This window comes from Carettochelys insculpta, chromosome 1, assembly GCF_033958435.1.
Source record: "Carettochelys insculpta isolate YL-2023 chromosome 1, ASM3395843v1, whole genome shotgun sequence".
Lineage (NCBI taxonomy): Eukaryota > Metazoa > Chordata > Testudines > Carettochelyidae > Carettochelys > Carettochelys insculpta.
In genome coordinates, this window is record NC_134137.1 from 19,664,100 (window position 1) to 19,690,579 (window position 26,480).

General features: G+C 43.9%; 1 protein-coding gene across 1 annotated transcript; it reads right to left on the reverse strand.

Annotated features, from left to right (window-relative positions):
- Positions 1-6,137: 6,137 nt before the first annotated feature.
- Positions 6,138-22,868, reverse strand: CLNS1A (chloride nucleotide-sensitive channel 1A). Its single transcript, XM_074981229.1, has 7 exons — positions 22,702-22,868; positions 20,492-20,628; positions 17,999-18,109; positions 15,358-15,468; positions 12,472-12,645; positions 10,049-10,135; positions 6,138-6,737 (listed from the first exon to the last, which is right to left on the reverse strand). Exons 1-6 carry the CDS (start codon positions 22,818-22,820, stop codon positions 10,068-10,070), a joined length of 720 nt encoding a protein of 239 aa, XP_074837330.1. The 5' UTR covers positions 22,821-22,868; the 3' UTR covers positions 6,138-6,737; positions 10,049-10,067.
- Between the last annotated feature and the right edge of the window lie 3,612 nt (positions 22,869-26,480).

A 26,480-nucleotide genomic window follows, 5' to 3' on the forward strand; every position in this document is an offset into this window, starting at 1 on the left:
CAACCCCCTCCACATCCCCTGGAATGGAGGAGGCACTGGGATGGGGCTGGGAGTAGCACAAGCCCCTGGGGTGCTGCGGGGGCATCAGCTGCCCTTGGGTTTCCATCGCCCCATGGTTCTGGGCTACAGCAGTCGCTGGGGTGTCTAGGTGGGGAGTCCAGGGAGGGAGAGAGAAGGGGTGACCAGTGGTTTGCTCCATGCAAGCCACCAGACATGCCAGCTACATGGTGTATGAGGAGTACATGACGTCTTGCTTGCGCACCAGCTTGGCACAGGTCAGTGACCCAATCCCAGTGCTCCACCTCAAATCCCTTGACAAAGGAGTGCAGGCAAGTCATCAGGTCCTCCCAGGTCAGGGGTCAGCAAACAAAATAGCAGTAGTAGTAGTAGGCATCCTTCAGTCTGCATAGACTATGGATCGCACCCTTTATAGTCTCAATTGAGGACTTCATTTACAGCGTGTACTGTGACTATGAAGACCCACACGAGAGTGACAGTCCTTGCTGCATCTCTTGCAGATGTGGTGGGTGTCTGGCAAGTCCTTAGTGTGCTTTCTGTACGCTCGCTTCTCCTCTGCTAGCTGTCTGATCCTCATCTTGCCCTTCTGAAGGCCCTTGTGTAACCCCTGCCTCCATCTGCTGCGGTCGTCTGCTAGTTCTTCCTAGTTGTCCAGCTCGATGTCTACCTCTCTGAGGTCTCTCTTGCAGACATCTTTGTAGCGCAACTGGGGGCGTCCGGGAGTCTTTTGCCAGAGGCTAGCGCACTATACAGGATGTCTTTTGGAATCCTTCCATCATTCATCCTGTGGATGTGGCCAAGCCAGCGGAGCCGACGCTGCCTGAGGAGGGTGTGCATGGTTGGGATTCCAGCTTGCTCGAGGACGGCGGTGTTGGTCACTCTGTCCTTCCATGATATTCCAAGGATGCGCCTGAGGCAGCGCAAGTGGAAGACGTTCAGCCTCTTTTCCTGGCGGGCATACAGGGTCCAAGTCTCGCTGCCATAAAGGAGGGTGCTGAGGATGCAGGCTCTGTAGACTTGCATTTTGGTGTGTGTACAGCTTGTTGTTATTCCACACTCTCTTACTGAGTCTGGACAGAGTTGTGGCCACTTTTCCGATCCTCCTATTTAGCTCAGTGTCCAACGACAGGGTGTCAGTGATGGTGGACCCGAGGTAAATGAACTCGTGGACGACCTCTAACGTATAGTTGTCAATGCTGATTGATGGGGATTCAGCAACATCCTGACTGACTACGTTTGTCTTCTTTAGGCTGATGGTAAGCCCAAAGTCCTTGCACGCTTTGGAGAACTGATCCAGCAGTTTTTGAAGCTGGTCTTCTGTGTGAGACACTACAGCAGCATCGTCTGCAAACAGCATGTCTCTGATGAGGACTTCCCATACCTTAGACTTAGCTTTCAGCCTTGCAAGATTAAACAGTTTCCCATCAAAGCCATTTTTCAAATTTGGTGAAAACAATGCAAGAGTAGCAGTGCACGTGAATAGGAGATAGGCCTTCATAAATAATGTCAAACCATATTTTTTGTAACCTTTATTTTAAGAACAGCACACACAAGATTTGTAACAGGATACATGTTGACTGCAGGACGTTCACTAACTTTTTACATATTCTATTTCCTCACGCTTTACTTGTGTGTTTGTACCGTCTTCCTTTCACTCCCAAACCCACTTTAATTATGCCAATTTTACTTCATGTTTAATTTCAGTTTTCTCTGTGTGTTGCCCTTCACAGCAGAATGTCGCAAGCTTCCTTTTCAAAATGAAGACTATTATCGACACGATCAAACCGTAGACACAGTATCATATCCCACAATGTACTGCACATATGAAAGGGGGAGTTACCCAAAGTTTTGAGATCACATATTTGCTATTTACATATGAGTTGTTCATTGTTGGGCTTTAGATGTTCACCGTTTATTGAAAATAATCACGAGGGCTTTTTTTTTAAAAAAAACAACTTTGCAATTATTGTGTCAGGAGCCACAAAGAAATCCTTAAAGAGCCACATGTGGCTTCAGAGCCCTATCACAGGTGTACTTCTACCTGCAGCTCCCTCACAGCTGGGTAGATGGTGTGGGACATGCCAAAGTTACAGTTGACCTCGCTGTGAAGAAAGGTTACAATGGCAACCAAGTGATAGTATCTGATGCCTAACCCTGATCTCCAAGCATACACTACAGGCCTTGGTTCGGACAAAGTCTATGAAGGTTGTGTTCAGGGGCAAGGTCCACCTGAGCGACGGTTCTATGGTCACTCAAGAGTTGCTATTTGGTCAGTACAGGATCTCTTGCTTCAGAAGCCGGCCTGTTCTTCCCTGAGCTGTCTATTGATTTCTATCTGCATTCTCTCCAAGAGAATCCTGTTGAACACCTTTCCTAGAACAGACAGTAATGTGATGCCCCGCCAGTTCTTGCATTCTTTCAGGTTGCCTTTCTTTGGAAGCTTGATAAGGTAGCAATGTTTCCAGTCTTGTGGGATCTCTTCAGCGTCCCAAATTATATATCATGTTGACTGATGTCTCACTACCTGCCTTGATTGCTTCTGAAGGGATATTGTCTGGACCAGGTGCTTTTCCGCTGGGCAATGGCTTTTCTGATTTCTTCTTTTGTAAGTCTACTGCTGTTAATTTGCAATGGTATGTTTGCAGGTGGTAACTCGGGGCATTCCATGTGGGCAGGGCAGTTCAGTAGCTCTTCAAAGTGTTCCTTCCATCTGCTGAGCTGCTCACTTACGTTTGTTAGCATACGCCCCTCCTTATCCTATACTGGCTGATCCATTGTACGCTGTGACCCAGCTAGCTTCTGAGTGATGTTATAGGGCGCTTTCAAATTTCTCTGTCCTGCAGCTTGTTCGGCTTGTTGTGCAAGGTTTTTCACAAAGTTCTTTTTGTCCTGTTTTACAGCCTTTTTAACTACTCTGTTGGCTTCTGAATACAGCAGGAGTACTTGAAATAAGTAACCTGTTATTTCAAAGCAGCAGGTCTTATAGTGTATACACACAGCTTCTTATTTTGAAATAAGATGCTGTATTTTGAAATTAAGCCCTAGTGAAGATCAGGCCTTAGTCTGTATCCACAAAAAATAAGGAGTCCTGTGGCACCTTAAAGACTAGCAGATTTATTTTGGTCATAAGCTTTCATGGGCAAAGATCCACTGTGTCAGATGCATTGACAAAGTGGGTCCTCGCCCACAAAAGCTTATGCCCAAACAAGTGTTTAAGGTGTCACAGGACTCCTTGTCATCTTTAATTAAGCTCTACCATGTCTCACTAGCAGAGAATTTGGGTTAATGTCATTTACTCCCAGAGGAATTCTGCACATTTTATTTGTCAAACACAAGTATCAAAACAACTATTTGTCGGAATACCTGTCAGCCAGATGGTCTGTAACAATACAGACAAAATTACCCCAGGAGTAGAGTTTATAAAAAAAAAAAGCAAAAAAAAACACTCCTACAAACTATAGTTCCTGGTTCTCAGCCCACTCCCTCTGATCCCAGCTACAGGAGCCAGACACTCACGCATATGCCTCCCCCAAAACCATAAAAACACACCCTTTCCCCTGCTCCCAAGCCCAGCCACAGCCACCCAGCCTAGACACTGACTGCCTCACCATGAGGTCAGCTGCAAGGCCTTCCCCCATTCCAGTTATGCACAAACCCTACCCTTCCAGAGCCCAGGGACTCAGAGAAACAGCCTGATGCTGGGTCCCAGTCTTCAGAGTTTCTTGCACACCATACCTCCTTCACTCAGGGTGAGATGGGAATTGCAATTGCTGGAAACCTTCCAGTTTCCTACCATTGGCTTGGCTGTCTATTCATGAGGTGGGCTCTGCTGGGTCCAGCTGCCCCTATTGGCGACCAACATCTTTGCAGCCCATTTCTGTGGGGAGAAGTAGGGAAATTCTGCACAAACATTAAGTTCTGCAAAAATGTACAGAGGCACAGAATTCCTTCAGGAATATCTGATGTGATCATGGTCACTGACTTTTTCCTGCTGGCTAGGTGGCGGCAGACACAGAATCAGGACTTCTAATTTCTATCTGCAAATGTATCACTGACTCAACGATATAAAGGCACTTTACCTAACCTCCTGGTGCCTCAATTTCTCCATCTCTAAAACAGGCATAACACATTTGTCAGATCATGAACAAATTTAATATTCATGTCAGTTAAACAGCATTCAGCACCGGTTCACAATGACTGGAGGTAAACAAATACAAATAGGGGAAAGTTACAAAACTCCATAGGAACAGACAACTGAATTATTTGCCAGAACCCTTCCCCTTTTTGAAGTCTGGCACCTTCTCTCCTTTTCTGCAGCCTTCTGTGCCTTTCCCATTCTCCATGACTTATCAAATAATTCTCAGTTGCAAAAGCATATTAGCCCATTTCCTTAACAGCACCTAATGCAATTTATTGTCACAATTTCCACATACTTGCTTGTATTCTTTATCTACATAGACCCTATTCTTTTCCAACTAGGACAACTTTTACTGTAACAGACTATAAAAGACGCATCAGCAATCTTAAAATCATCCTCAAAGGTTCTTGTACTACACAGTATACTGTTTATAATAGTTAACCATTAACTGTACTGAATTTTTCCTAAGAATGGTCTACAAAGAACAGCCGTAACTAATGCACCTTCTGTATACTGTACCAGTGACAATGTTATCTGGTATCCCACAGTAAGCACATCATTGAGAGGGCAGAGCCAGATCAAGAAATTCTCAGTAGTGTACATCAAATAATCAGGTGGCATAAATTCTTATAGGAAATTTAAGAGGGGAATGGCTGTGACTGACAGGTTCTCAGGCTGATTTCAGAACAGCTTGAGGTGAATGGAGTTGAACTTCAGACACACATGCTTTAGTTAAGTGAATATTACTCATAGGGAGATTCTGCCCCAAAGTACTAACAATTTTGCAAATTTACTTGTCTGAACAACTACCATGCTGGCTTCAATTAATTTGGTAATTTAATTGATTTAAAACTACAATACAATGAATGAAGAATGGGAAGCATTGGAGGAAATCTCCAAACTCCACCTAATATTGCCAGGTCTGACCATTCATTTCTAGTTATTAGTCGACAAATCCATGCAACTACATGCTCAGTGCTACATCGCAGACAACTGCAGAGCAAAATGAAAGTTGAGGAATTGAACAGTTATACTGGCTACTGACCACCTCCAAAAATGTCAGCAGCAATAAGCTGATGGGGCACATTTTGACAGGAAATGTTTTCAGTCCCAAAAATTTAGACCGGGTCTCATGAATGCTGATGGTAGTTTAGGGACAAAGCCATACTGTCCTTTGCACTACTCTGGCAATTTTAACACTAGTTTTAGACTGCTGGGGAATTCACCAAGAACAATGGGAACAATTCATTAAGCAGGCAGGCTGCTACATTATTCACTGAGAGGACAGAGCCCCATGGCTACCTCCTTAGAAACACTCAGAGCCTTGCCTTTCCACACCAAGTGTGTCACAACAGCAAGAGTCTCGCTCACTACCACCCAGTGCCCTGCCAGGAGTGACTTACGACTATATCACCTGCTCCAGGAGATGGAAGTGACCTGCTGGCTCTACTGGGGAGAGGTGCATGACCCTTCTCATGGCTTCTCTTTGCTTCCCCAGCAGAAGTCATTTTGCCGCAGGGAAGCAAAGAAATCTGCAGGAGGCACGCATTCTGTGCCATTGCACGTATGCAGAATTCCCTCAGGAGCAGACTAGGGGAAGGAGAGATTACCTGGCAGAAGACTACCTACTAACAAATCAGAGCACGCAACAGAGCAGGATGAGAGGCAGCTTCATGGATCTGTGCATTGCTCAAGGCAGTCAGAATCTCCTAAACCCAGGGTAAATCATGATGAAGATGTACCATACCTTAGTCCAGTGCATTGATCATGGGGGTTTGCATCAGTGTTGTTACAATAGTGCCAAAATCCTGTATGTTGACAATACTTACAATGGGTTCAAGGAAAACATCCCCTTTAAGGGATGCACTATAGTACTACCCCTTCCATCCTGCAAAAAAACCCCACAAATGAGAGCTGCCCAGAGCCCTGAGCAGCTTGATGGGTCTTCCAAAGAAAATCACTGAAGGCTGCAACACAAGCCTGGATTGTGAGATACAAAAGTCTAAGTTTATTAATCAATTTTGTTATGTTTATTACAAAGATGAAACAAGTCTCATCCGTGGAACTTCCCTCTAGTCTCTTCCTCGCCCAAACTCTGTCCGTAAAAATGACAGACAAAAGACCTGAACACAAAGCCAATTACTTGGGTAGTTAAAAATTAGTTTGTTTTGCAACCTTAGCTGACCTTATTTTTCTTTACCAACTTTTGTTTCTATCACACATGGTTGACTCAATGGATAAACAGATACAAAAATATGGACAAATTCTAGGACAACCTAGAATTCTCTTCTAATTACAATTTTGTTTCTTATTTCTCAGAATTCCGACACAGGCTTCCTAGAAACAAGCCATGATTAGCCCTATTCAAGCATGAGACAAGAGGCGTTTTATCTTTTACATAAAAACCCCCACAGTGGTCGCAGAAATGTAAAACTCTGTTTTAAGCACATCTATAAAAGCATTTACAGACGTATATGTCCATGCTTAGGTCATTAATAGAGAAGTTAATAAAGAGAATTCTCAATAGTCACTGCAATGCCGTCAGTTTTACAGCTTCTTCTGGAAGTGCCACGAGAGGAATCTGAAAGATACAAGACATGGGGTTTAGATAGTTGTCATTAAAGAAATTATAAATCTTTACAAAGAAGTCTCTGAACAGCTGCTAACAACAGCATGGGATAACTATTCATCTCAACACATCCCAGGCCTGATTGTCAGAAGGTCTGGAGACCCGCAGCTCACATGGAGTCCAGTGGGAGTTTTGACTATTCAATTGGTCTGGAAAAAAAAAATAAAAATCAGTCCCTATAAGCATACTACTGAATGTGTGTATGGGTAAGGAAAGATTGTCCAAGAGCTGCCAGTTTAATATACACAAAATTATGTGAACAAAATGTGAACTTTTGTAAGCAGCATAAATAAAAACTGCCCTTTAAGTGTGAAATTTGTACTTAGTCTTGCCATCATCAACAAGTCTCCAAGAGCTTTGTCAGGCAACTGTCACATCTTGTTTGTGTAATGAACAGTGACATGCAACAATAGTTTCACAGGAGGAGGTCACTTTGGAGGCATGGCGGTTCATTGCTTTCTAAAGGATCTCTGAGACCTGATGTTCCTGCAGACTGTTTGCTCAGTCTGCTTGAAATGTTAAGCAAACTAAAAAGAATCAAATCTAAAATGATTTGCTCCATAGCGTACTATGAAAATCTCCAACTTCCTCTTTATTACAGTAACCAACAAGCCATAAAGTTGTTAGCATGGTGATTAGCAGAGACAACGAAGAACTGATTGTTCTTCACACACATTCTGTGATTACTTGGAAGCTACTTTATAATTTCTTGTTTTTGAACAAAGTTAAATTACATCAGCAAACCAACCTGGTGACCCATTCATTACAGGGCTTTTCATACCAAAGGCTCTCAAATGCTTTACGCAGTGACATAATACTTAGCACTATATACAGAATTCATTTCATCCACCACTTAACAGGAACAGCTGGTTAACTGCACACTAACACAGTTTAAGACAGGAAGCAAGATTAGCATAACCAATTAACTCCGGCAACACACTGTTCTGTAACAGTATATTGGGGTATGCACAGTATAAGCTCAGGAAGAGTTCCCACCAACTGAAGACACTATAACATAGCATGAAGGGTGTGTTTTGCCAGGAAAAGAACAACCACAATATAAAGCTTCTAATTTTAGGTTTTAACTGATACATACCAATAAAACACCCAGATATAAAAAATTAAATCAGTGTTTATCCACCCAGCATGAGAACTGATTTCTCAATCTGTGGTGACTTTGCCCTATTCTTAGTTCAGTTTCTTTATATAGTCCCTGGCTTGTACCTATGGGCTTGTGACAAAGCAGTAATGTGGACTGGGGTGGGGGATTCCAAAGCACACAAATGCACTGCACACTAATTGTTCCATGTAAACTAAAGGTTCCCTAGGGTGCTTTCACATACAGCTGTTTCAAACAGTGCTATGGGAGTGTACAAAGAGAAAGCCGAGACACACCCCTCTTCTCCCCCAGAATCTTGGAAATTGACACAGAACTTTACCATCACACTCCAAACCCCATAAACTCTACAATACTATTTCCAGGGCATTCTTAGAGGATTCCAATTCTACTTCTAACCAACCCTGATCCAGCTCAGCTTACAACATGATCATCTGGTGGTTACTACTATAGAAAGTGGCATGGTTGTGGTGATATTACCACAAAGGAAATCTGCCTTTAGATGTGGCAGATGGATTCGTAACCTATGAACTGACAGGTACTGGAGGGAACACACAGCTCTATGGTAATAACAGCAGACCTTTTCAAGGTGCAGATGTCATGGGTATCCCTAACAGAGAGCAAGGAATCTGGGCATAGATGGCAGAGTAATTAAAATCTTCATAGTACCCAAAATAGCGCCTCTTTGAGCCATTCAGTGCTCCAAGATGGTGCCAGGGCCTTGTTACAAACTTCTGAGTGGCAAAGAACAAGAGAGGCCAAACGCCTCCAGCAGAGAAAGTGAATGAAAGCATACCTCGAGGCCAATCCTCTAAGGACCAGTATGTGACAGAAGGACATAAGGACATTCAAAAGTCCCCAGAGAGCAGGAAGTACAGATTCAGATGTACAAGGACACAGGAAGAATAAACAGTGGCAGATGAGAAGAGGGAAACCAGATATATATTGAAAATCTGGACACCAGCACTCCATAGTGATTCTCAGCCTCCTCCTTGTGCGACCCCTCCTGGAGCAGCTGCCTGCTTCCTATATTAAGTAAATTATTTTTGATTCACTTTCACTTTTCCTTCTTTAGACTCTTCTCCTGGCTTTTTTTGTACTAACTTTCAATTTGCTCTGCTGTTCTGCTCCTTTTCACCACCACTCCCCAGAAGGTGACACATGGCTTGGAGTAAGACTGTCTAATGGTGGCTTCTTGAAGCAGGATTTTGTTCTTACTTCTAGAATAAGCAGGCCAGAGATGCTAAAGTCTACGCACTGCTGCCTGCACATACAAGCTGCTCCTAGGACTGGCTACCTTAATGGATGCTGTGGAAGCTGGAAGGCAAGCAACTTTCATGGAGCTGTACAAACCCAATACAACAAGAAGTCCTGTGGCACCTTATAGACTAATAGATATTTTGGAGCATAAGCTTTCATGGGCAGGGATCCAATGCAGAGTGTCTCTGTCAGAAATCAGTTCTCGTCTGCTCCCAGATTAAACTGCCCCCTCCCTCCAAACTCTGGCTGGGAAAGACTGCCACACCTTGTTCGGCCACTAACAAACAGATCAGAAGGAATACCAAAATGGGAACATCTGACAAATATTTCTAGAGCTGCTCCAAGCTGAAAGCTTTCAATGACACCCCCACAGCAGATAGCTTGAAAACCAAAAGGAAGAATTCCTGTTCCACTTAATTCAATGTAAAAGAGTTGGACCCGGCACAGTGAAACATTCTGGCCCCTTGGAAGGTGTGGGGAATCTTGCATATTAAGGGTGGAAACAATGGATACCAGGGACAATAATGTAACAGCAATGTATGTGTTGCTTCCAAGAAACAATGAGATGAAACAATTCATGTGACCAATGGATCTAGATCTAACATCAGGCAATCTACCTTTCCTTGAAGTGTGTAAGGTCAGTGCCTGAATAAGACAGCAACTAAACCTAATCTGGCCGTTCATTTTACAGTTAAACGCTTTTCTGTATTTTAATAAACAATTTTATTCAAAGTTGCTATTTTCATTTTGATGGAAGATAAAACTTTCAATGGCTGCAAAAGTAATTTAACACAGGGACTTGTGGACAATTCTCACTTCATCAAAAAACAAAAGCATATGGCACTGCAGGACTGAAGAAAGTAAAAATCTAAAATTTTAAGCTTACAGTATAGCACACATCCTACTCAGTGGTCAACTTCTGCATCTTCAAATTGCCCTGCAACCACCGGTGCTGTGTCCACCTCCATTCCATCTGAAAACAAAGCCAAGACAATGAAATTCTGCAGCACTCACCAGCTGAACACACTGTGACATCAAGTTAGTGCCCTCTGCTGGCGAGAGATTAGTGATGCAGAAAATACAAAACATGGTGCTGACAGCATTCTAGGCAACCTGAAAACTCCCCAGACCTATGCCACCAAATCCTGGCTATACTCCTATTTAAAATATCAGCTGGACAATTACAAGTAACTAAATTGCACATAATAAAGAGATGAAAGGTTAAGAACTTTTTTTAAAGCAAGAATCCTTATTTGGTTCACAAATTTGAACATTAAACCCCTCATGCAATTGAGATGAACACAAGACTAGAAAGCATAACATTGCTGGTGTGTATGGTTTTGTGTGAAACTAACTCAATTCAGTCTTGTGCCTATTCTGAGAACTTCTGCTCATTCTCATTAGTCACCCACGTAAATCCATCCTGGTGAGCAGAAGTGAGCTGGATACTCTGGAACTCCAATGTCTTGCAACCCAATGAGCCAGGCAGGCTCCCTGCATGCCATGCCCCCATACGCCACTCAGCACTTGGCTGCTGGTACCAGTGTGTGCATCTCGGTGCAGCACACTCCCCTTGAGGATGGGGGTCTCTGCATGCTGCCCTCACCCCTCGCTCAATCCTCGCAGCTCACATTGACCAGTTTCTGAGAAAAGAAAGCTGCCTGGCCCATACTTATGAATACACACTGCACATGGAGAGCTCAGCCCCTAAGGATGTGCAGCGCAGAGATGCACACACTGGTCCCAGCAGCTGGCCACTTTGAGCGGACACAGCAGCAGGCAGACTGCACCATGGCCCTACTGGATCATGGGTCAGGAGACAGTAAATGCATCCCAACTAGAGCCTGCAGCTGGTAATCTACCCCCCCGCACACCAACTCCCTGCTCCAGGTCACAACCCAAACCCTTTGCACCTCTGCCTCATATCACATTTCCCTCCTAGACCCCACACCACCTCCTGCAGCCCAATCTCCTATCCATCTTCTGTCCCAAATCCTGTACACCCTTCGCTTATATTAAAAACTGTGGCCTTTGGCCACTGATCACAAACTTGGAGTGCCCTCACCCCCTGCTGTTGAGCAAAGTCAGAATTAGTCCCTTTGGTTGCAGAGTGTCAGGAAATCCCAGAAAAACTCAGAAGACCTGCAGCCAAGGATCTAGCACAGAACTAAGCAAAACTCAAGCCAGCCCACCCTTCCAGAACAGAGCAACAGCCAACAAGATCAAGGAAGGCCTGCTAAGACTAGTCACGGGGAGGTATCCGTGTTAGTCTGTATCTTCACAAAACAAAAAAAAAGCAGTCATGTAGCATTTTAAAGACTAACAAAATAATGTAGTGGGTGATGAGCTTTCGTAGGGCAGACCCGCTTCTTCTTCAGATCTGGAGATCCACATCTGAAGAAGCGGGTCTGCCCTACGAAAGCTCATCACCCAATTCATTATTTTGTTGGTCTTTAAAATGCTACATGACTGCTTTTTCGTTGTGCTAAGAAGAGCTGCAAGCTGTGCTATATATACATGGTCCATCTAGAACTTTGGGTTCAAAATCCAGACTGAACTTTGAGATGAAGGCAGATTTCACAAGAACAAATGAGATTATATAAAAATGCTTCCATACAAATACACTTTAAAGCACAAACTGGTGGAACACACAAAGCTAATCTATAAAAAGAAAGAAAATGCAGAGTTCAAGCTAAGAAAAGTCACTAATCTCTGTCAACAATCTCTGCAACACAATGCATATACCTATTCACCATATTGCTTTGCTCAGCTGGAAAAAGGAAGGACGAAGAACATAGTTTAACATAACTTCTTTTTAAAAAGGAGATTTTGGTTACATAATTTCAGTTAAGTATTCAGAAACTCTTAAATATCTTACCTGATCTGCAAGCCTGTAATCAGACACACACACTATAAATTTTGACCATGAAAAAGCAAGCGGTACTAGCCTTTTAAGCTAAAACAGCCAACAGTTCACTAGCCCAGAACTCCAACCCACCACCGTTTTTCCTAATATTTGTCTTCAGATTGCTAACGTTGCATCGACAAAGGTCGTAACAGTGATTGATCTACAAAGTAGGTATTGCAAATTATGGAAACACTTAGACACCAAATTATTTTTTTTAAATGTTTCAATTACTACTCACCATTTATGCCATGAAAACTGCTTCTTTTTCCTCAACACATGAAGAAGTTTATGACATTATTGCTCACTTGAAATTTCACTATTGCTACTGCCACAAAAAGCTGCAAGCAGCAAGGATCATGAAACCTACTACATGTAGTTTGGTGGAAAGGGGCATGTCTCACCTTCAAACTCTCTTGCTGAATCTTCTGTTCGCACTCCAGCCATGTGGTACTGGCTGCTCACAGACTGAGCTAACATGCCCTCTAATCTCTCCAGAGTGGCTTGACCCTCTGACGTTAAGTGTGACAATCCTTCTTCATACGTGTAGAAGGAAGGGATATCGCCTTGTCCTCGTTCTGCAAAGACAAATTTGTACTGAGCAGATATGAAGTCATAAGCACAGCCAAGTCCCTACAAGAAACCAAACCAATTTAAGAAGAGACTTCCAGACATGGGCCAGGTTACATGAACTTATTAGCCAGGTGGGCTTTGTTAAACACTTAAGTATGAGTCAAACTGAAAAGGATTTAACAGCACTGACTACACTGCCGGATCTCTTGATGACAATAATGGACAATTTAGGGAAAAAAACCCATACACTGTCTAAACTGCTTTTAAAAGAACTGCTAATGAACAACATTTTGTTCTTTCATTTGCAAACTGCTTCAATCAATACATTTTTCCTCAACACTCCTGCAAAGCATTTTATAGCAGGGCTGCCAGCTGCTAGTTAAAGTTCAGGGCAGATTTCTGTTTAAGGCCTGAGTTCTCTAAAAGCTCTGAATTCAACATAGTAACTCAGACTTCCTTAACATTTTCTGTGCATCATAATAGCACAGGTTTCCATTACTCGACCAAATCTGGGGCCAAAAGGTATCCCTATATGGATAACTCACCAAGCAACAGCCTTTAAGTCGACAGATGCTGGTAATTGATCACTTACAGATACAAACCAAACAAAGGTGCAGAAGATCCTTGCAACCAAGGATTACCTGGCAAACACTAGCCCACCGGGAAAAAATCAAATTAAAACAGACAAATTTTGCTACTGTGCATCAAAACCATCTCATGCTAAATGAGGTGCTAATGACATTGCACAGAGCATTAAGCAGAAACTAGAAAAGGTAGAATGGCATATTATTAAAATCTGTCAGTTTTACTTTTCATTTTTGCAAATGGTTGATAGCAGGGGAGCAGCATTTTAGGTGGTGAGAAGGGTCAACCCCCTTCAGTGCCCTGCATAGGAGCCAGGTTCTGTTGGGGGCTTGCCTTTCTTGGCTGGTGTGGAAGAGAGAATTATGGGCTTTCCTGTATTCATTCCAAGGTCATGTGCGCATCTTCGTGCATCTGTACTAGGTCTAACCCTCCCTCCCACCTCTCTTCATATGAGCTGGGATATGAGGAGTCCTGTTCCTTTGAGCGGACCACTTTGTAAGGATACGAGCAGAGTAGGCACTAAAGAGACACTGCCAAGATTGATGTGAAGAGCTGGGAATTGATCTACCAGATGTATCAAAAAACGCTCTAGCACTGGAAGTGAGGAAAAGTATATCCACGGACATGACCGGAGCAATTCACGTTTCACAGAGCTATTGTTTCAGGCTGGATTCAACTTTATGGGGTATTAAGATGAGAACATCTCATTGGGCTTAATATCACTGCTCTGAGCCTACACCTGGGAAGAAATCCTCCGCAGAAGTCTGGGAATAGAGATTTTTCCTAAATGTTCATTAACACTGTCAGGTTTCTTTTATGCTCTGATTACACCAGAATATTCAGAAGATGATGAAAACATATTTAAAAGAAAATAAATTACAGATGCAAACACTCACTGGGAGGGCACCTGTGATTATAAAGTCTGAAGTAGTTGGGCATAGGAAAAATGGAATGTGAGGCTGTCGCAAGGGGAAGCAGGTAAATGGGAGAGGGTGGTAGATTAAGGAAGAGAGCTTGTGAGATTCATCTCAGAGGGAAGGAGTCGGGATTGACTGAATGAGAAGGCAGAAGATGGGACAAATTGGTCAAATCACACCAAACCTATCCAATTTCGACAGCATTTACTGGCCTAGAATATGGAGGGAAGCAATAGATATGACATACCTGATTTTAGTAAAGCTTAATCGAATTACAGAAATCTGGTCTTGATGAAATTACTGTAAAGTGGGCGCACAACTGGTTGAAAGACCATACTCAAAGAATAGTTATCAATGGTTAGCTGTCAGACCAGAAAGGTATATCTAAAGTGTGGTCCTACAGGGGTCAAGAAACTGTAATGGGGTGTATATACTAACAGTCCACTATACTGTGTTAAAGGGATCAAACAGAGTAGGTTCTGAAATCACATTAGCTTATGGACTTGGAAGTGGGAAAGGTGCTGTCAGTTAGTACCTTGATGTTTTTGTGACTACAAATAAGGCTGTAGTTGGATTTTTGCTGAATTCCAGCTAACAGTCTGCACTCTAATTAGTGATTTTCTGACAAAAAAAGAAAAAAAACAACAGCAGAAATGCACCACTTTAAAGACTAACAGATGATTTATTGAGCGATGAGCTTTTGTGGGACAGATCCACTATGGCTGTGTCTACAGGACAAAAATAACTTCGAAGTAAGCAACTCTGAAGTTGAGCGTCTACACACACCCTACTTCGAAGTTAAACTTCGAAGTAGGGCACTACTCCATTCCCAGGAATGGAGTAAGGACTTCGAAGCTGGGCCTCCTACTTTAAAGTTAACTTCGAAGTAAGGGAAAATGCGTGTTGACTCTCCGCTGGCCACTTCGATGTTGTGCCTAACTTCAAAGTTAACGTTGAAGTTAGTTCCTAGAGTAGACGCACCCTATGTGAATATATAAAATATGTGAAATAAGTGATTTTTTGTTCCTCTCTAAGCTTCTACACCACAAAAAAGTGCAGTATTAAGAAATTACTCAAATTTGTGAAATGTGGATGATAGCAGTAACAGCCAAGGAACTTTGTTTAAAAACACATGTACACAATAGAATGGCTTTCTAAAAGTGACTCCCGGTACGAAAACGTTAGTAGATATTTGAATAGCAGCAAGTCACTAACCATGGGCCTCCACGTCATACTCCTCCCCTTCATAATCATTATCTGAATCTTCATCTTCAGGGTCTGGGTGTAGGGCTTGGCATTCACACATTGCTGAAAACATAGCTTCCACTGTAAAAACAAGTCACGCAGAAATCTCCCATTGGTCAACAACGCTAATGAAACAAAAAAGCAGTGAAGTAGCACTTTTAAAGGCTAACAAAATAATTTATTAGGTGATGAGCTTTTGTGGGACAGACCCACTTCTTCAGACCATAGCCATACCAGAACAGACTCAATATTTAAGGCACAGAGAACCAAAAATAGTAATCAAGGTTGACAAATCAGAAAAAAAATCATCAAGGTGAGCAAATCAGAGAGTAGAGGGGCGGGGGAGGGGGAGTCAAGAATTAGATTAAGCCAAGTATGCAGAAGAGTCCCTATAATGACCCAGAAAATTCATGTCCCGGTTCAAACTATGACAGGTTCATCTATGACCGATTCATCAATTCCAAGGCCATTGTGATCAGGCAAGTCTGACCTCTTGTATAACCCAGACCACAGAACTTTCCCCAAAATTAAACAGAGAGCAGATCTACACTAGCAGGTATGTGGCAAAAGATATTTGTTTTAACCAAACACTACATACCTGCCCCAGAAAAGGGATGCATAGTAAATACAAATCTGAAGAATGGGAGGGATCTTTGTCACATATATGGCAGCACCCAGGAGTGCTGAAAGGGCCAAGTAACAGAACGCCTCCACCCAATGCCCCATAACAGCACTCAGGAGGTTGCAGGGCAGGAGAGGAGATTGGAGAGAGAAGAAAATAAGAATTCTCCTTCACTAAAGCAGCCACTGAATTAAAAAATTATACTATACACTACAGCTGGGTATACACTAGAGAGTTTTGTCGACAGAAGGGGCCTCCTGTCAACATAACTCAGGGAGCATCCACACACAAAGCATTCTGTCGACAGATTCTCGACATTCTGCATTTTCCTTGACAGTATTATCCCTCAAAAATTTGAGGCATAACAATATGTGGATATAGTGCTGACAACAGAAGTGCAGTGTAGACACTTCTGTCAACAGAGAGGGCTTCCGATTGTAAAGCAGTCCTCTTTGCAGAGCTGCCATTCTGCTTTCTGGCACCAGAGGGCAGTGCAGTCTGGCAGTTCTCTGTCGACAGAGCAAGTTTTGCGCAGATGCAATCTGTTGACAGAGGTTCTGTCTACATTTCCCTGTCGACAGTAACTTCTGTTGACAAATGCTTCTCTAGTGTAGACATGGCCTACAAGACTACTATCGTGCAAGCAAATTAAGTTACTGCTTTTTATATAATTCCGTTAATCGTCTCTAGGTGAATTAAGTCATCACAGCATAAGAGAGAAAAGTTCTGGCATGAATTAGAAACTATCGAAGACGCAAAACAGAATCAGAATAAAAGGTCAAAACAAAAAGCAGTCAAGTAGCACTTTAAAGACTAGCAAAATGGCTTATTAGGTGAGCTTTCGTGGGACAGACCCACTTCTTCAAACTGTTCTGATCTGGCTATGGTCTGAAGAAGTGGGTCTCTCCCACGAAAGCTCACCTAATAAACCATTTTGCTAGTCTTTAAAGTGCTACTTGACTGCTTTTTGTTTTGATAGTGTATAGACTAGCACAGCTTCCTCTTTGTTACTATTCAATAAAAGGTCAGTTTTGAGTTAATAGTGGGATGCCCCAAGAACTCATGCTAGGACTGGGAGGTTAATATATTTTTGAATGATTTGAAATTGAATGGGGAAGAACAACAAATTCAGCATTCAAAACAAAATTTTCCTTACTCAAGACTGAAGATGAATGAGAAATACAAGAGATGCCTAACAAAACTAGGAGAATAAGAATGAAGTAGTCCACTATTTTTGTGAACTTATGCATTTCTGAGTTTACAATCACTGTCAATACCCAAAACCAAAGCCTAGGTTTCACAACTATGGAAAATTTCATCCCACTTAGCAGTAGTAGTAATCAAAAGAGAAAAACATTGTTGGGACATATAACAAATGAGAAAAATACTGAAATCATGCAATAGAGTAAGGGCATTACTATTCAGCCACAATACTGTGGTCAGGTCCAATCACCGAATCTCAAGGAAGAGAGTGAAATGAGAAGAGGTTCAGAAATGGGCAATAAAAGTTACAGGCACAGAGAGAGAGAACTATAAAAAATTAAACTAACTGTAGTTGATGCATGCTTTTGCTACACAAGAAAACTGGCACTGTACATGAATTAAGATTTGCAGATATGGCCTGGTTATTTTCAGAAATAATATTCAGCAGCTATAACCTGGGTATTCTTAAAAATGTTCAACTATATACTGCAACTGCACTGGAGTTTTCATTAACAACTGGCTGCCCAACACACCCCAACCCTAATTTAGATACTAAGGCTGACAATAAATTAGCATAATCTACTTAACACTACTTCTAGGAATGCGAAAGTCTAGTAGTTACCTGAAAGCAGTGGGAGTTGTATCATTTGACCTCTCTGTGCCTTAATTCCCCACCTGCATCACATCCCTACCTCAGAAAGTGGGGCAGCTTAACTCCGTCTTCATAAAGGGCTTTCATCCTCTTATTAAAAAGAGTTATACCATTTTATATCATTCTTTACTTACGGGCTGATTTGTCACTGGGTACAAATCTGAATTCTGCAATTGGTTCAATATCATCATCACTGTCTTCCTCCTCTTCCCCTTCACCCATGGGAGCTTCTTTTGGCTCTTCCTCTAAAGAATTCAAGTTTTTAAAAGAAATCTAAATATTTGTATTTCCCCAAATTCTGACCCAAATGTTCTTTTAATACACAAAATGCAGCGACAGTAGTACCATACCAGACTCCTATATCACAAAGAACACAGGCAAAACACAGCTAATGTCCTTGTCTGCACCGCCTTAGGAATTTATAGGACAGCCCTTGCAGAGGCAGGCCCAATTAAATGACTAAGACCCTGTCTCTAATGGGATCAGAATGATTCTAGCTACAATCATATTGCAAAAGAGTAAGGGTCTAGTAAATGGTCTCCACTCTGCACACACTGGAGCAAGGGTTTCTCTTCTTCTAAATGCTGCTTATAGCATGACTTTAAAAACAATCATAACAGAAAAAGGCACTCATCTCCACGGGGATAGTTGTTTTTAATCAGTCTGATTTTCGCTGATCAATGTCAATTGGGATGGGTTTTTTTTCTCCCCGTACTCTGGCATCATAGTACTAAGAAAAACCATATCTCATTCTGGTCAAGGAAACGAGACCTAGGCTCTTCCTAAAAACAACTGTGTTCACAATATAATTTTGTCTCTATGTGCATAATTTCCAATTATAAGTACTAAGGGTGGCAATCCCATACCACACCATGCTCAATTCTATGCCTCTGCCTTCACAACCGGGCAGCTGGAGAGTAGCAACTGCTTATAGAGGGCCCCATTCTGCAGAGAGCAGCATAGAAGTAAGCATGGCAATACGATACCATCCTTCTGCTGATGGCAGCAGCAGCTCAGCCTTCAGAGCTAGGGTCCTGGCCAGCAGCGGCTGCTTGCCAAACTCTGAAGGCAGTGCCATCACCACCGTACAGAAGTAAGAGTAGCAGTACCACAACCTCCCTTACAATAACCTGAAGGATACCCCCTGCACCCCCCCCCCCCCAAAAAAAAAAAAAAACCCTTCTTTTTGGGTCAGGGCCTCTATATTTACAACACTGTGAAATTTCAGATTTAAATGTTTCAAATCATGTGAATGTGAAACTGACCAAAATGGAATGTGAATTTTGTAAGACCCTAATTATGGAACTGGAATAAAAAAATATATACATTTTCCATTTCTCCTTCATGCTATCTGAACAAGGCTCAACTGAATGATTGTCTTGATTTAACAAGCTCCTTACAATGTACCATAAACAGACATTAACAAAGCTGGCGCACTTGAAGTTTTAGCTACCAAATCCTCTCTTTCCCTCTGCATTTTCCATGTTCACCTACTATTACGTTAGGAGCTTCTTTCTTAGGGAAGCACTAAAGACTTTAAAAGATAATTTGCAAAAAAAATTAACTGTGCTCACACTGTTGTTTAAGATTCAACAAAGTAGCTCAAGACTCAGCCCAAAAACATTTGTTGTAAGAGAAATACACATCTTGTCTAGCCAGGAAGATTGCTAAAGTACTTATTAGCATATTATTACAAGTAAAAGATTGCAATGTTATAATTTAATACTCCAAAAACTGAAGCAAGCGATTGGAGAGTAGGGAAAGAGGAAAGATTTTTAGTTAGCCTAGTTTTTTGAAGCATTTATTTAACGTCAATGGACAATGAGGATTATGGCAAAAAGATACTTGTTAAAAAATTTCAGCACCATGCCCTTTCACCAGAAGTCCACCATATAAAAGATCCAACACCCCATCCCCAACTCTTCCGAAAGAACAGACTTATCAAACCTGGTATTTCTAAATCTTAAAAAACCCACAGCTTTCAGGTCTCCTTTCTAGATCATGAACAAACAAGAAAGGGCATAAACCTAATTCAGCTTAAAACCCCTGTGAGACAGCCTTAAAAGATTCAGTAATAAACCTCATAACATGAGCTGCTCTTACACACCTGCAAAAATTTTACAAGGATTCTAAATGAAGGCTTCTAGTGAAATTTTGCAGGCATGCAAACACCCATTCCAACGTAGAGGAAGGGAGGGAGAAGAACAAAAGGAAGCAATGGAGAAAATTGACATGAAGTACCAAAGGAACGCATTAGTTTTGTATTCTTTTTAAAAAGGATGAGGAGGGCAGAAACAAATACAAATTGACATTTAATAGGAATACTCTCCTGCTGTACATTTTAAAAGACCAGAGACAGAGTAGAAAATGACAGAGTAGAGACAATAAAAGTGACTAGAATATCCATGGACACTCAGGCTTCAATGAGAAAAGGAAAGTAATGGGTAGAGTGTTTGAAATAAAAAGGAGGACAAAGCCTGACATTCATCGAGCCCAATTTCCTTGCTGTTCATGAGTGACAATTCAAGTGACGAATTATCTCCACAGAGAGCAGGTTTTCATGTTACCTGTTTACTGAGCCACTAGAGGGAAGAAGAAAAACACATAGCAGTACAGACATACCATACCTTCAAATTTGGCATTCACCATGACATACAAATGCTCCCATGGATAAGCATTTAGGTCCCTGGAGACAGCATGTAAACTTATGGTAGGATAGTCCAAGGAGAAACCCAGTCCAGATTTATCTAACCATGACAGGCGACTAGAAAATAAATAAGTCACATTAAAAAAAAAATAAAAAAAGTTCTGAATTATGTGACAACCCTGTAGATGAAGTTCAACAAAACAGAAACAGTAACATCTATGGAAGAGACTCTGTAGGCAGCACTCATCCCACTGATTACTAAGTCCAAGCATTATGCTAACAGATACTTTTGCTTAAAATGAGACAACTTACAGTCAAAGGATCTATAAGACTTTTTGCAAAAGATGGGATTTGACTCCAAGGCTACGTCTACACTAGCCCAAAACTTAGAAATGGCCATTTCGAAGTTTACTAATGAAGTGCTGAAACACATATTCAGCGCTTCATTAGCATGTGGGCGGCTGCAGCACTTCGAAATTGATGCGGCTCGCCGCCGCACGGCTCATCCCAACTGGGCTCCTTTTCGAAAGGACCCCGGCTACTTCGAAGTCCCCTTATTCCCATCTGCTCATAGGAATAAGGGGACTTCGAAGTAGGCAGGGTCCTTTCGAAAAGGAGCCCTGTCGGGACGAGCCGTATCAATTTTGAAGTGCCACGGCTGCCCACATGCTAATGAGGCGCTGAATATGTATTTCAGCGCTTCATTGGTAAACTTCGAAATGGCCATTTGCATGGCCATTTCGAAGTTTTGGGCTAGTGTAGACACGGCCCAAGTGTGCTGGACAAATTTCATCTTGGAATAACACATAGCTGATAAATTCCTGCTGCAGTTTCAATCTGAATACTGTGAAATTCATTTTCGGTCCTTCACTCTTTGAATTGATACATGCTCTTGATATATTGTACCCTAGAGATAGCGACACTGATCCTTGAGTATGATTCATACCTCAGTTTGTAATGTGTTTTGATCATCAAAGAAATCACAAAATAAGATTGTCCAAAAGTTGTGGTAAGGATAACAAATAAAACAACTTACACCAATGAGCACTAATGAGTTTCTACGGATCATCAGGAAGAACAGGATGTAAAAAGGTGGGGAATTACTGTTCTAATTAGGATCAGCAAGCTGTTTCTTTTCTCGGTTTTAAGTACTGACAGCTGTAAATTAACTGAGTCTGTACTTGAATCCAAAGCCTTATTGTACTCAGCAGAGCTGGTTCTCCCACATTATGGAACTCCAATAATGTAATTGGTGTGCTTACTGGCTCACTCTATTCATTGCTAGCAAATAACTCTGGTAGAAACCTCCCAACACACTGGATGAGACAGCTAGGAGAAATATTTGTGTAAGCCTCAGACAAAAGTCCATTGAGAGCAATGTAAAAGGCACACTCAGCATAATAAATGTTGACAGCACATATCTTGGGCCTAATCTGTACCTAAAACTTAGCTGGGCCTAGCTACATTGCTCAGGACAGAATGGAAGCTGTATGATTACCTAGTTTATATCTTGGATTTCGGTACTTATGGCTAGTTTTCCTAAGCTCTAACCTCCCCAGGTCAGTTCTACAAGGCAGGGCATAGTTAAATGAGGAGAGCAATGCATAGAAATGCAGAACAGCTGCTTTCTGGACAAGATTGCAGGAAAACAGCCCTGGCCTGACGGAGAGACGTCCTGGGAGAGCCTAGAGGTGGGAGGTTCGGGAACAGTCAGGCAGGGCAGGAGAGCTGCCCCACCCTGCGCTTGGGCTGCAGGCAAAAGGCTCTCAGACAGCAGAGAGCCTCACAGCCCAGCGAGCATCCCAGAGCAGCGCAGTGCAGCGTGTCAGTGGGATTCCCAACACACACACGCGCCACTGCAGACATCTGCCACGGGCATTAGCGCCCACTGCCCAGGACAGCAGGAGCAGTAAGCTCCAAATGCAGGAGACTGAATACCGAGCAAACAAACCCCCTCCCCCAGAGCCGCTTTCCCTCGCCCCTCACAAGAGTCTCCTCCCCGGGGCCGGGGCCGGGGCCGGGGCCTGCCCCTGCCCCGCCGGATCTCCCCTACTCAGGACCTGCCCCGCCCCCCGCCAGGTCTTCTCCCCGGGCGCGCTCCCTCCGCGCCTCCAGCTCGCTCCCCCATAGCACCCGCAGCCAGACGCTGCGCCTCTCTTGCCCCTCCCCCAGCGGCTGCGCGGGCCGCACCTCTCGGCGATGTACAGCGTCCCGGTGCCCAGCCCGCGGTCGCCCAGCACGGCCTGCGTGTCGGGCTCCTGCCGCCGGACCCCCTCGCCAGGCGGCGGGAACCGCTTCAGGAAACTCATGGCAACCGTCTCCCTCCGCCCGCCTCGCCGAGCCCGGGCGCCGGAAGCGGAACCTCCCCTATGGCCATAGAGACGACGAGGAAAGGGACGCTCTAGGGACTGCTCTATGGTGGGGAGGCGGAGCTGGCCCCACGGGAAGTCTTTCACCTTTGCACTCGGCGCTGCACAGCGCGTGTTGCGGTGGGAGTCCTGACTCCGCCTCTCGTTTGTCACGTGAGCTGCTGCGTTATTGTAGGGTCGACCAGTCTTGGTGGCGGAAGGCGGCCCATGTTGGGGTGTTTTTTTCCCCAGCTAGTCTTGGGCGGAGCCCCCCCCCCCCGAGTGGGTTAGCATTCCACAAAGGGATGGCCATGAGGATGTGATAGTAGTGGGTCACTCCCTGCTCACATAGGTGCCCGCAGCAGGGGAAGGGCTGGCACGGGTGAGGACACATCGCAGTGGTGCAGTGTCACAGCAGCTGCCAGTGCTGAGTAGACTGGTACCAAGGCACTACGCTGGCCACTACTACCACTAGAAGATGTAATGTAGAGGGTGGGAGGACCCTTCAGTAGGGAGCCCAGGTCTGCATGCAAAAATATATTGGCCTAGCTCTATCACTCAGGCACATGAAAAATCCACCCATGAGCAACACATTTAAAACCACCTAACCCCACTGTGGACAGGGATACGTCAATGGAAGAATGCATGTATTGCTTCTACAAGCAGCTCTTAGGGAAGACATTACTAGGGCCATGCGAATCCACAGATAGCCACTTCATATCCACTGGTGTGTGCATCCATGCATAATTTTCAGACAGCCATGGGTATCTACATCAGTGGATGAAGATATCCACAAATCATTTTTGCAGAAGGGGATACAAATCTTTATTTAGAACTGTGCATATTTGCAAATATTTGCACCTATCAATCACTAGATGTGGGCAGCCACACATCATTTTCACAGATCTGAATGTGAATTTTGTGTCCATGCAGGATTCTGTGTGTTACCTACAATGCCAGGAGAATCCCTCCCTGAGTCAAGAGCAGTATCTACACAGACACTGCAGAGTGGCAAGTATCAGAGACATAGCCATGTTAGTCTGTATCTTCGAGAACAACAAGAAGTCCTGTGGCACCTTATAGACTAACAGATATTTTGGAGCATAAGCTTTCATGGGCAAAGACCTGCTTCATCAGATGCGGCTCCTTGCCCACGAATGCTTATGCTCCAAAATATCTGTTAGTCTATAAGGCGCCACAGGACTTCTTGTTTTACTGTCAAGTGGAGCATCTGTTTCACTGTAGCATTTTAATTGTAGACATATTCTGGCCTACTGAAGGTAGAGAACTTCCAAGTAATTCTGAAGCTAGAAGTCCATTCTGTCTGATCCCACAGCTGTGGTACAGCCACTTAACTGCACCCCCAGGAGCGACAGGCACTGACTCCTTGGATAGTCCAGGCCTCGAACAACCACAGAAAAAAAACAGTGGGTACTCAGGACCCACAAGGAGTCCCATGAATTAACAACTCCCCAGCACCCCCAACAGTGGCAGCACCAATCACCTCCTCCAGCACATGCTGCCAGTTATAATCAACTGGTTAGGCACAGTGGTGGGAAGAGGGAGCAGAGCTGAGGAGGAGACCAGTGGGGAGTGGGGACTGGAGGGTCCAGCATTCCTGGAAAAATCCTAAGGTCAGCACCTCTTCAAGAAACCAACTCATCAAGGTGGTAGCTCTATGCCTCAGGGTGAACTTCATGTTGGGGGTTATGCATATAATCACCCCCTTGCTACACTGTGGTGCCAACACACATCTCCTATCCACTCACTGTGGACACACCCATGATACTACTCCAACATCCATAGGGACTTTTTCCTGTTACCTCCCCCACCCTCAGATCAGAGAGGCTACCGTCACGCTGTAGGAACCCACCCCAGGTGACACATGCAACGGAAATGAAACTGTGACGAAGGAACAAGAAAGCTGGGTCCCTGGATCCTGATTTTATTTCTACAGAATAAACATAATTGCTATTTTTTTACACAGGAATTATTCTCTTTTCCTGCAGCAGGAAAACAGGATTCCACCAAATGTAGTAGTAGTAGGCATCCTTCAGTCTGCATAGACTATGGATCATGCCCTTTATAGTCTCAATTGAAGACTTCATTTACAGTGTATACTGTGACTATGAAGACCCACATGAGAGTGATAGTCCTTGCTGCATCTCTTGCAGATGTGGTGGGTGTCTGGCAAGTCCTTAGTGTGCTTTCTGTGCACTCGCTTCTCCTCTGCTAGCTGTCTGAGCCTCATCTCGCCCTTCTGAAGGCCCTTGTGTAACCTCCGCCTCCATCTGCTGCGGTCGTCTGCTAGTTCTTCCCTGTTATCCAGCTCGATGTCTACCTCTCTGAGGTCTCTCTTGCAGACATCTTTGTAGCACAACTGGGGGCGTGCGGGAGGTCTTTTGCCAGAGGCTAGCGCACCATACAGGATGTCTTTTGGAATCCTTCCATCGTTCATCCTGTGGACGTGGCCAAGCCAGTGGAGTCGATGCTGCCTGAGTAGGGTGTGCATGGTTGGGATTCCAGCTTGCTCGAGGACGGCGGTGTTGGTCACTCTGTCCTTCCATGATATTCCAAGGATGCGCCTGAGGCAGCGCACGTGGAAGATGTTCAGCCTCTTTTCCTGGCGGGCATACAGGGTCCAAGTCTCGCTGCCATGAAGGAGGGTGCTGAGGATGCAGGCTCTGTAGACTTGCATTTTTGTGTGAGTGTACAGCTTGTTGTTATTCCACACTCTCTTACTGAGTCTGGACAGAGTTGTGGCCACTTTTCCGATCCTCCTATTTAGCTCAGTGTCCAACGACAGGGTGTCAGTGATGGTGGACCTGAGGTAAACGAACTCGTGGACGACCTCTAACGTATAGTTGTCAATGCTGATTGATGGGGTTTCAGCAACATCCTGACCGACTACGTTTGTCTTCTTTAGGCTCATGGTAAGCCCAAAGTCCTTGCACGCTTTGGAGAACTGATCCAGCAGTTTTTGAAGCTGGTCTTCTGTGAGAGACACTACAGCAGCATCGTCTGCGAACAGCATGTCTCTGATGAGGACTTCCCTCACCTTAGACTTCGCTTTCAGCCTTGCAAGATTAAACAGTTTCCCATCAGATCTTGTGTGCAGCAAGATGCCCTCTGTTGAAGATCCAAAGGCATGCTTCAGGAGGAGTGCGAAGAAGATCCTGAACAATGTCGGAGCAAGCACGCATCCTTGTTTGACACCGCTCCTGATTCTGAAAGCATCCGATAATGCGCCGTCATATTGGATGGTTCCTCTCATGTCTTCGTGGAACAACTGGATCATCTTGAGTAACCATGGAGGACAGCCTATCTTGTGGAGCAGTTTGAACAGACTATCCCTGCTGACCAAGTCAAAGGCCTTGGTCAGGTCAATGAAGGCCATGTAGAGTGGCTTCCTCTGCTCCCTGCACTTCTCCTGCAGCTGCCTTAGATAGAAGACCATGTCAACGGTAGACCTCTCTGCGCGGAATCCACACTGCGATTCGGGGTACACCCTCTCAGCAATCTTCTGGAGTCTGCCAAGGATGACGCGAGCAAACAATTTACCAGTGATGCTTAGGAGGGAGAATCCACGGTAGTTGTTGCAGTCGCTTCTGTCTCCTTTGT

Excerpts from the sequence above, each read along its gene's own strand:
- CLNS1A (XM_074981229.1), bottom strand. The coding sequence starts at position 22,820 with ATGAGTTTCCTGAAGCGGTTCCCGCCGCCTGGCGAGGGGGTCCGGCGG. Across the intron at positions 18,110-20,491 it reads GGTGAATGCCAAATTTGAAG|AGGAAGAGCCAAAAGAAGCT; the intron begins GTATGGTATGTC and ends TGAATTCTTTAG. Across the intron at positions 12,646-15,357 it reads GTATGACGTGGAGGCCCATG|AACGAGGACAAGGCGATATC; the intron begins GTTAGTGACTTG and ends TTGTCTTTGCAG.